General features: G+C 52.3%; 1 protein-coding gene across 1 annotated transcript; it reads left to right on the top strand.

Annotated features, from left to right (window-relative positions):
* The first annotated feature begins 345 nt into the window (after positions 1-345).
* Positions 346-1470, top strand: LOC125525898 (protein STRICTOSIDINE SYNTHASE-LIKE 10-like). The gene has a single exon (XM_048690907.1). It carries the CDS (start codon positions 433-435, stop codon positions 1468-1470), a length of 1038 nt encoding a protein of 345 aa, XP_048546864.1. The 5' UTR covers positions 346-432.
* Positions 1471-11889: the final 10419 nt, after the last annotated feature.

The raw sequence follows: 11889 nt of genomic DNA, 5'->3' as shown, positions 1-11889 counted from the left end.
AGTCGGTATGACGTCGTAGCTAGCTATACACTGTTGAAGACTTTTTCTTTTGAAATGAAACTATTGAAGATGAGATCATTATATACAATAGATGGATCGATTGATCCGTAGAGTACAGGCAGGAGCTAGCTACACGTAGGAACCAGATGATGGATAGATTTTTCCTTGTACCCGGCCGGACTCGGTTGCCGATTCGAATCCAACTCGACTCGATTGCCTCCGTCCGTCTCGGCGTACGTGTGGATCATGCATGGGCCGACTCGGACCTGTAGCTGTCCATCAGAGTACATATAATAGGACATCTAGACACCTCCCTTCAATCCATCAAACCAAACCACATCCAGCAGATCGACACACACGGTACAACCAACCTCCATCGAACAGCCGACGTGATCGATCGACAAGCTTAAGGTAGCCGGCCAGCCAGCCAACATGGGCTGCAGCATGAGCCGCCTCCTCAAGGCCACCGTCGCTCTGGTCATACTTGTCCTTCTCTTCATGCCCGGGGCCATGGCAGCCGCCGCCGCAAGCTTCGACGCCTCCCGGGCACAACAGCTGCCCCTGCCGCCCGGAGAAGTGCACGGGCCGGAGAGCGTCGCCTTCGACGCTCAGGGCCGAGGCCCCTACAGCGGCGTCTCCGACGGCCGCATCCTGAGGTGGAATGGGCCCAAGCTTGGCTGGACAACATACGCCTACGGACCAGGCTACGACAGCGAAACGTGCACGACATCCAGGTTTGGCACGGAGGCGGACATAGAGAGCCGCTGCGGTCGCCCACTTGGTCTGCGCTTCAACCAGAAAACGGGTGACCTCTACGTGGCCGATGCGTACAAAGGGCTTATGCGTGTGCCGCCCGGCGGCGGGGAGGCCACCGTGTTGGTCGACCAGATTGATGGCATGCCGCTGCGTTTCACCAACGGGGTTGACGTCGATCAAGTCACCGGTCAAGTCTACTTCACCCATAGTTCGATGAACTACGACAGGTCAGAACACGAGATGGTCACCAAGACCGGGGACTCCACGGGCCGCCTCATGATGTATGATCCACGAACATCGGACGCCACCGTGCTCCAACCAAGGATGACATACCCGAACGGCGTCGCGCTCAGCGCCGACCGCACACACCTCGTGGTCGCATCTACTGGCCCGTGCAAGCTGCTGAGGCACTGGATCAAAGGGGTCGATGCGGGCAAGTCCGAGCCTTTGGCCGACCTGCCGGGCTACCCAGATAACGTGAGGCCCGACAGGAAAGGAGGCTACTGGGTGGCGTTGCACCGTGAGAGAAATGAGCTGCCCTTTGGTCGTGATAGCCATCTTCTTGCTGTGAGGGTCGCTGCTGATGGGAAGATAGTCGAGGAGATGAGAGGGCCAAAGAAAGTCAGGCCAACCGAGATCATGGAAAGAGATGACGGCAAACTCTACTTGGGCTCGGTGGAGCTTCCTTATGTCGGCATAGTAAAAAGGAAGTAGAGAAGTAGAGTATAGTAGATATAGGATGGATTTAGTTTCTTATTATTCTTGCAGCTAAATGTAACGCTCCAGTTTCTTTTTGTTATAGGCAAACTATTGTAATGCATATTTTTAGAGATCTTTTACAGTATACCTAAGATATATTAGCCATCCATTTAAGTGGACGAACGTTTCAGATTTACCAATACTACAACACGATTTGGGTAGTATGTATATTATGACGGTAGGGACATTTTGGGTGGTAATCAGTTAAAACTCGGCCAGGCCAAGGACGCGCTGAGGTCACCGACGCACGCAGGCGGACCCAGCAATTCGACGGAGCCGCCCACCACGCCGCTCGGTGGCGTTCTACTCGGACGCTCGGCGGCCTTTCTCCATCACACGGAGCCCCACGCCACAGACACCAACTCCGGCCATTGCTCCAAGATCAATTCCTTCCACGTGTCACCACTGGCGCCCATCGTAAGCCCCCCTCCCTCACGAAGATAGCTCCGTCCCTCGTCTTTATCTCTCCTCCGGTTTCTTGTGTGTTTTGGTCATTCGTGCCGAGTGCTGGGTGTCTGTGCTAGCTTAACGATGGGTGTGTGCGCGCGGGGGGCGCGGGGGGCAATGGGATCTTCAAACCCGTGTCCATGCGGATTTTTACCCTATTAGGGGAAGGGGATGGACAACTTTCTATCCCCGCGGGGCTGTTCGTGGGTACATTATTAAACCCGGCATGTTTCGCGAGTTTGAACCCGTTTGAGTACTATCCGAACCCGAAATCCCACAAAACCCGTCAAAATACATTATTTAGCACGCATCGATTCATCCTGACTCAAGTGGCCAAAAGCCACAGTGCCCGAGCAGCCGAGCCCCACAGCATCGAGGCCCTGGAGTACAAATCAACCCCTCACTCGGTCGCTGTAGTGTTGCTCGCTCTTTAGGACTCTCTCTCCCGCACAACACGACACCTAAACCTAAACCTAGGTCCCCCAGCCGTCGCCTGCTGCTGTAATATGCTCCTGTTTTTCTTCCAATGTTGTTGTATTCCTTGAGTGCTTGTGGGGACGGGTTCCCCGTGGGTTTTGAAAATCCGATGGATTTAGGGGACGGGCAAAAATTTAACCCCACATACGTTGATGGGGACGGGGACGGGTTTGCGATTTTCTCGTGGGGATGGGTTTGGGCAAGCAAAACCCGGTGGGTTTCATTCCCGTTGCCATCTTGACGTGTGCCATACGCCGTGTGACGACCGCAAGGTGAGCGCGGATATCGCTGGCAGGGTGGCCATGCGCAACAAGCGCCTCGACGTCCGAGAGCATAGCTTCCTCCTCGGCGCCATCCTCCGGTCCGGCATCGGCGAGGAGAGCTACTGCCCGCGCAGCATCCTGGAGGGTCGCGAGGATTCGCCCACCCACCAGGACACGCTGGACGAGATGGACGCCTTCTTCCACGAAGCCATCGCCGAGCTCTTCCTCAGGAGCGGCTTTGCGCCCCGCGACATCGACGTGCTGGTGGACACACCAAAGGAAAACGACGACGAGGAACGGAAGGACGCAACGAAGGGTTGTCCCCTCGAGAAGCAGTCAAAGCGGCGGCGTAAGCGCCGCCCCAAATCCCGCCTTGACAGAAATAATGATCATATAGATCCAGCGTTAGAGCAGGGCGAACCACTGCCGGACCATGGCAACGCGGAGAATCAAACCGAACAAACCAACTCTGTCAAGGATAATAGTCTGGAGGACATAACACCGGACAGACGCCCGGAGCAACAAAATGCAGCGGCGGTGTGTCAGGATGCTGAAGGCTGGGGACGACAATGTGCAGATGAATTATATTTTAATTAATTATCTAAATCGTTACAGTTAAAAGTCAGAAAGGAGAAATTTACCCCTAATTGGGAATTATCAAGACCGTTGGATTAGTTAGTATGATGTACCGTAAAATATCTCTAAGAAATTTCGAACACGCTGCTCGTGTGTATCATATACTCTCTCTATCCCGCATTACTTGTCATAGAAATGAATGTTTCATTTCAGCGAAAGTAGTTCCAGACGAAGGGAGTACTAAAGAAGGAACCGGTTCTGCTAGAAAAATCATTTCGCCTTATCTGAGGAATAAGGGCTAGTAGTTGCTGTCAAAAAGAAACTGTACACACTCCGTGCTGAGGGCGAGGTACGCCTAGGAGATGAAGCACGCGGACACGATGGAGCCGCTTCTTATGCTCACCGTAGTGCTTCTCCTTGTGCATGCCGTGAGTTCCCTGGTGCGCACGGCTATCGCCCGTCGGCGGTACTCGCGGTGCTACCTGCTGGACTACGTGTGCCTCAAGATGGCAATGGGGTCTTGAAACCCGTGTCCACGTGGATTTTTACCCTATTAGGGGACGGGGATGGACAACTTTCTATCCCCGCGGGGCTGTTCGTGGGTACATTATTAAACCCGGCATGTTTCGCGAGTTTGAACCCGTTTGAGTACTATCCGAACCCGAAATCCCACAAAACCCGTCAAAATACATTATTTAGCACGCATCGATTCATCCTGACTCAAGTGGCCCAAAGCCACAGTGCCCGAGCAGCCGAGCCCCACAGCATCGAGGCCCTCGAGTACAAATCAACCCCTCACTCGGTCGCTGTAGTGTTGCTCGCTCTTTAGGACTCTCTCTCCCGCACAACACGACACCTAAACCTAAACCTAGGTCCCCCAGCCGTCGCCTGCTGCTGTAATATGCTCCTGTTTTTCTTCCAATGTTGATGTATTCATTGAGTGCTTGTGGGGACGGGTTCCCCGTGGGTTTTGAAAATCCGATGGATTTAGGGGACGGGCAAAAATTTAACCCCGCAAACGTTGATGGGGACGGGTTTGGGATTTTCTCGTGGGGATGGGTTTGGGCAAGCAAAACCCGGTGGGTTTCATTCCCGTTGCCATCTTGACGTGTGCCATACGCCGTGTGAAGACCGCAAGGTGAGCGCGGATATCGCTGGCAGGGTGGCCATGCGCAACAAGCGCCTCGGCGTCCGAGAGCACCGCTTCCTCCTCGGCGTCATCCTCCGGTCCGGCATCGGCGAGGAGAGCTACTGCCCGTGCAGCATCCTGGAGGGTCGCGAGGAGTCGCCCACCCACTAGGACACGCTGGATGAGATGGACGCCTTCTTCCACGAAGCCATCGCCGAGCTCTTCCTCAGGAGCGGCTTCGCGCCCCGCGATGTCGACGTGCTGGTGGACACACCAAAGGAAAACGACGAGGAGGAACGGAAGGATGCAATGAAGGGTTGTCCCCTCGAGAAGCAGTCAAAGCGGTGGCGTAAGCGCTGCCCCAAATCCCTCCTTGACAGAAATAATGATCATATAGACCCAACGTTAGAGCAGGGCGAACCACTGCCGGACCACGGCAATGCGGAGAATCAAACCGAACAAACCAACTCTGTCAAGGATAATAGTCCGGAGGACATAACACCGGACAGACGCCCAGAGCAACAAAATGCCCATCAAAGGCTTGTTGGCACCGCGAGGAGTCTAAAAAGGCAGAAGCAAAGGCTCAAGGCGGCCCAAGACACACTCCAAATCAGATGGAGTAAAGTACTCAACACAGCAGCGAAGTATGGCGGTAATCGCCTCAACAAGAGCTACCCGAAGCGGAAGTTGCTACCTGAATTCGATGAGGAGGCCTTAGATCCCCCGCAACCAAAAATGAAAATGGCCACCTGGGCGGATAGACGACCTCACGGGCAACATGGAGTGGCAAGCAACGCCGCACAGAAGCCAATACGCGATCCACGCAAGTGCTCGCATCAAAAGGACGGAGCAACTAGATCCATCTATGGACCACGCAAGCGCACTCCAGCACACGATGCAACACACCAAACATCCGAACACCACGGCACGCCCAGATACAGGGGCGCCGAACACCCCCTTTGTTTCACCGATGAGGTGCTGGACCATGAATTTCCAGAGGGATTCAACCCCGTAAACATAGAGGCGTACGACGGAACAACAGACCCTGGGGTCTGGATTGAGGACTATATCCTCCACATCCATATGGCTCGAGGAGACGATCTCCACGCCATTAAATACTTACCCCTCAAACTCAAAGGGCCAGCTCGGCACTGGCTTAAAAGCCTCCCGGAAAACTCCATTGGAAGCTGGGAAGAGCTCGAAGACGCTTTTCGGGCAAATTTTCAAGGGACTTATGTCCGACCTCCGGACGCAGACGATTTGAGTCATATAACTCAACACCTCGGAGAGTCAGCCTGAAAGATTTGGAACAGGTTTCTTACTAAAAAGAACCAAATAGTCGACTGTCCGGACACCGAAGCCTTGGCAGCTTTTAAGCATAGCGTCCGTGACGAATGGCTTGCCAAACACCTCGGCCAAGAAAAGCCGAGAACAATGGCAGCATTAACAAGCCTCATGACCCGCTTTTGCGCGGGTGAGGATAGCTGGCTAGCCAGATGCAGCACCAGCGACCCCAGTACATCCGAAGCTAGAGATGGAAACGGGAAATCACGGCGCAACAACAATAACAAACGCCGGAATAAAGAAGACAGCACGAAGAGCACGACAGTAAACACCGGATTCAAAAGCTCTCGGCCAAGTCAGCAAAAGCCGCCCTCTAAAGGCGCCAGAGACGAATTGTCCAGCCTAAACAAAATTCTGGACCAAGTATATCAGATCCATAGCACCCCTGGTAAACCCGCTAATCATACCCACAGAGAATGTTGGGTCTTCAAGCAGTCCGGCAAGCTCAACGCCATACATAAGGGGGAGGATACACCAGGCGAAGACGAGGATGAGCCTCTCAAGCAAGACACTAGGGAACAAAAAAAGTTTCCACCAGAAATCAAAACAGTCAACGTGTTACACGTGATCAAGGGAAGCAAAGCACACTCCCAGAGAGACATGCCCAAGGGCCTATCACAGCGAAGTCCTACCACTGGTCGTCTCAAACGATCACTTTCGACCATCGTGATTACTCAGCAAGTATCCGGCGTGCAGGATGGGCTGCCCTGGTATTAGACCCAATAATTAACGGATACCACTTTACACGAGCCCTGATGGACGGTGGCAGCAATTTAAACCTGATATACCAGGATACAATCCACGAAATGGGGATAGACCCAACGAAAATCCGCCATAGCAACACTACCTTTAAAGGAGTAACGCCAGGCCCAGGGGCTCACTGCACGGGCTCCCTGCTACTAAAAGTTATATTTGGCTTCCCCGATAACTTCCGTAGCGAACATTTAACCTTCCACATTGCTCCGTTCTAAAGTGGTTATCAAGCACTACTTGGACGCGAAGCTTTTCCTCGCTTTAATGCAATACCGCATTACGCTTCCCTCACGCTCAAGATGCCCGGTCCACGTGGCATCATTACAGTGAACGGAAATATTGAGCGATCTTTGCGCGCCAAAAAGAATGTGATTGCATTAGCAGCCGCACACTAAAAACGGCCTCACAAACTAAAGCATTCGATAGGTCGTCAAGACCACGGACATGGTAAGACAAGTCTGGCGCAGCTATATGTAATTCATACCAGATTGAGGGCCACACCCCTATTACAAATACAAGGGGCTCAACGCGCGCATACAAGTGGCAATTTTTTACTCATTTTTAATTATACATGATTTCTTTAAAAAACCACCTTTGTGCACGACAACTTTTTCACCTAAGTTCCTCTCTTTTACAGTTGACCATCGTGCTACACTCGTCCAGGATACGGCACAACAGAGACACAGGCGCAGACGTGCAGCAGGGACCCGCTCCAAGGATTATTTTTAGATTAAGACCCTACGTAAACCTTTTTTATTATCTCTTGTTGATACGCATCCCTCGAATTCTCAGCACAATTGAGAAGGATGCTGACGTCTTGGCATGTGGCCACGTCAGAATAATGCACGTACCTGGACACAAGGGGCTTCTTACAAAGGGCACTATTTAGGCCTGGTTTATACCATAAAGACCGAATACCTTAGGGAGTGTTCGGCGCCGCGATTTTGGCCTTATATGCATCAGCTTCGAATCATTGTCTTTGGTCAAATATTGGGTTTGCCCGGCTCCTGTGTTTTGGTGCCTTACGTTCCGCTTTATCGGCTAAGGCAGCACCAGGAGAACTACTGCGATTGTGCCCTGGTTCATCCGGACAAGCACCTCAGTAGAGAAAGCCGAAAACTGACTGTCATGATATAGCGTGAGACTGGTCAACCACTCGATGACCTATCGGAATGTTAGAATTCCTCCGCCTTAGCGAAGGGTCGTTTTCCGGCCAGGCATGTACGCACCCAGAGATCGGGAGAGTGCGGAGCCACCAGGGGCTATCTAGTAGCCCCGCTGTCAAACTCCTATGGCTAAGTGAAAGTGTTAAAGCTTATAGTCCGGTTGCTTCGTTCGCTGCGCTATCACCTCCTTAATAGGACCAAGACATTGGGTTAAGTATGAACACGCGTTTTTTGCGAGCACCTCCGCATTATATGCGTGAGGGTTGAAGCCGACGACTGCAATCTTTCAGGTTATATACATATATACATAAACGACCGCACAGGAGGCATCATATTACTTTCCGGCAAAAGTATAAATACAGTCTTACTATATTTCATAAAAACATTGTGTTTACAATGGCAATACATGTCACTCAAACATAATATTCTTCGAGCACTGGGACTCTATCAAACGAGCACCCTCAAGAACCTCTTCAAAATAGTGCTCGGCAGCTACTCGGCCTATGGCCGAACCTTGCGCCGCAACAGTGGTAGCATCCATCTCCGCCTAGTATGCCTTGACACGGGCAAAGACCATCCGCGAGCCTTCTATGCACGCTGACCTCTTCATCGCATTGATGCGCGGCACCGCACCAAGGAACAGCTGCACTAAGCTGAAATAGTTGTTCGGCTTCGGCTTCTCCGGCCACAAATGATCTACAACGGACCTCATGGCGAGTCCGGACAACCTATTAAGTTCGGCCCATTCGGCTAGCTGATCAGTCAAGGGAAGCGGACGCTCTAGAACGTTAAATTGCGACCAGAACAGCTTGTCTACTTCACGATCTGACTGATCTCGGAAGTATTCGACCGCATCGACAGCGCTTGCCGCCAAGTCCATATATGCGTCTGCCGAACTCCACAGCCGATCCAGAGGGGCATACTGCGGATCTCCGAACTTCCTCTGCAGCAAAAAGGGCTTCCCAGCCGCAATATCCCTAGCTTCCCACAGCTCCTTCTTCTTCGCCCTCATAGCAGAGCGAGTGTCTTTGGTCGCCATCGTGGCCTTCTCAAGGTCCGCTGCCTTCACTCGGTTCTCTTCTTCAAGGAACTGGCAACGGTCGGCGGTGCCTTTTAATTCTACAGCCATCTTGGCCATCTTTTCCTTGCTTTCGTAATGGGCGGCCTTCTCGGCTCTTAACTCTTCGGCCGCCTTCAAAGCAGCCGCATTACTAACCCTCGCTTGTTCCTTGGCTCGGGCGAGTTCCGTCCGAAGGGTCTCCATGGTGGCAGCTCCGTCTGCACTCACAACATATTAAAGATACTGGCATCATGCTGCTCTTATTATGTGACATTCACCAGAAAACATTACTTACTCTGTGATTCATCAAGCCGCTTGTTAACAAGCTCAATGTCGGCGTCTGCCGCATCCAGTTACCGCTTTAATTCGGCAAACTCACTAGTCCGGCTAGCCACCGGAGCTTCCACCACCTGCACATAAAGGCAGTCTGGTTATTGCCTGGGACTATGATCCTCTGTTCGCCGCCGTTCTCGACGACAACCAGAGTCTCAGGGGCTACTATCTACACAGGGCACACCTAACATGTGCGGTACTATCAAATATCATTTCACGTACCTCAAAGCCTGTCAGTAGACTCATAAAGGCTTCATGTAATCCGCTTTCGGCGAACGAAATTCTTTCCATCACCGTACACATTAGCGTACGGTGTTCTTCTGAGATGGCCGCTCGCTCCAATAGCTCCCTCAGAACGTCCGACCGCATACCAGACGGTGCCGGACTCTTTTGTTTGCTCTCTTCGAGAGCCGGACGTTGGGGACTTCGGGTGACTATGGGATTATCTTCTGGCCTCACCGGATCCGGAGAGGCCCTCCGTGACGACACTTCGGGGTCGCCCGCTTCTTGAGCGGAGGAGTCCGGGGGAGGCGTTTCGCTCTCCATCATCTCCGGAAGAAGATCCCCCGAAGACGAGCTCAGCTGAGAAGGGCTAAGACCCAAACTGCATGATATATGCGGCAGTTATTCTCCTCAGAGGAAAGGTAGTATACCTTCACTATTAAAGTATTTTTTGAATCACTTACGACTCGTTGGAGGGCTGATCCTCCCGCGGACTTTGTGCGGCAAGAGCACCCCTCGAGGCAGGACCCTCTGTTGGAGACTTCTTCTCTCGTTTGGAGGCCTCGGCTTCCAGATCCTCAGAAGCAGTCCTCTTCCTCCCCCGGTTATCCTCCTTTATGGAGGCGCTCATTCCCTCGGTTGGAACTGGCAGCGATGGGGGCCTGCTTTCGCCCATATTATTCCCCCCTGTATCTTCCTTCGAGGGCTCCGAGCAAGGTGCGAGCTCGAGCATCTTTTCTAGCACCGGATTTTCCAAACCCTCAGGGAGGGGGGCCGAACACCGAATCATCTTCGCTTTTGTTAGCCAGTCCTGGTCAAAGAGCGATTTCTCAGAGATGACGTATGATGAATAAAAGACGGTGTGTTCGGCTAGAGGATTACTTACTTGTTCGGCGGCGCGGTTACTGCTCAGGCCCACGGCCTTGGTAGTATCCGGACACTCTATTTGAGGTCCGAAGAATGACTAGTACATTTCCTCGTGCGTCAGGCCGGGGAAACTTTGAATAGCACGCGGTCCTTCTGGGTTGAACTCCCATAAGAGAAGGGGCCGGCGTTTGCAGGGCTGGACTTGACGAACCAGCATAACTTGCACTACCACAACCAAATTAAAATCTCCCTCGAAGAGATCTTGAATGCGGCTTTGCAGTATAGGCACGTCCTCGAGTGGACCCCAGCTCAGTCCTCTGCTAATCCATGACATCAGTTGTGGTGGGGGGGGGCGAGCTGAAAGCGGGGGCAGCCGCCCACTTGGCACTTTGGGGAGCCGTGATGTAAACCACTCCCGTTGCCATAATCCGGACACCTCTGGAAAGGAACCTTTCGGCCACGGAGCTCCTGGCATCTTGCTTATTGACGCGCCTCCGCACGCTGCATGTTGCCCCTTGATCATCTTCGGCTTCACTTCAAAGATCTTGAGCCACAGGCCGATGTGAGGGGTAATGCGGAGGAAGGCCTCACACACGACAATAAATGTCGAGATGTGGAGAAAGGAGTCCGGAGCTAGATCATGGAAATCTAACCCGTAATAGAACATCAAACCCCTGACGAAGGGATCCAGAGTGAGGCCTAGGCCTCGGAGGAAGTGGGAGACGAACACGACGTTCTCGTTGGGTTCGGGAGTAGGGACGGCCTGCCCTCGAGCAGGCAGCCGATGCGAAACCTCGGCGGTCAGGTATCTGGCCTCCCTCAACTTCTTGATATCCTCTTCCGTGACGGAGGAGGGCATCCATCGACCTTGAAGGCTGGATTCGGACATGATTGAAGATCCGGAGCACCTGACCTGGGCTTTGGATGTTAGAACTCGAGGCGGGGGAGGGGTTCGATTGAGCACGAGAGGGAAAAAGCGAAAACCTTGTCCCTTTATAAAGAGGGTGAATATCAAGCGTCATCACCGTGGCCGTTTGGACTTGCCAATAATCTAGGAGTCCTAGACACAGTTGGGTTACCCACGATCGTATTAATGAGAATCCCGTAATTGGGGGAACACGATCTCTGCTTTGACAAGACATGTCAAGAAACCGCTTCGCGTTATGTGTGGAGCTGGTTGAAGAAAAACAGTTCGAATAAGCACCGGGCCATGGCATAGTGTCATGTTGCCAAAACGTGTCAGCAAATTAAGATTTGTGGAAATATTATTCTCTACGATGGTAGGTGGAACTTATTTTGCAGAGTCGGACACTATCTTTATATTCAAAATTCTTCTGTGGTGTATTCGGAGGAGGAACCCGCCTTGCAATGCCGAAGACAATACTGCACACGGACTCATCGTCATTGATAGCCTCTTGGATTTTACCTCCATCAAGAGGGCCCGAACCTGGGTAAAACATTGTGCCCTCTGCCTCCTGTTACCATCCGGCCTAGACGCACAGTTCGGGACCCCCTACCTGAGATTCGCCGGTTTTGACACCGACAATATCCCTCTTGTTCTCATGCTTATACAAGTGGGGAAAGAACCTCCCTTATAAGGAGGTCCAACTCCCACTAAACTAGCAATGTGGGACTAAACTTTAGTAGTATCCTTTGCCTTACACAAATGGGCACAAATGGGCTAAGTGGGCCTCTAGGATTTATTAGGAATTTCTGAAATAGTTATTGGGCTGCCCA

This window comes from Triticum urartu, chromosome 7 (assembly GCF_003073215.2).
Source record: "Triticum urartu cultivar G1812 chromosome 7, Tu2.1, whole genome shotgun sequence".
Taxonomy (NCBI): domain Eukaryota; kingdom Viridiplantae; phylum Streptophyta; class Magnoliopsida; order Poales; family Poaceae; genus Triticum; species Triticum urartu.
Note: the sequence above shows the minus strand (reverse complement) of the source record. Positions and strands in the feature narration are given on the sequence as shown.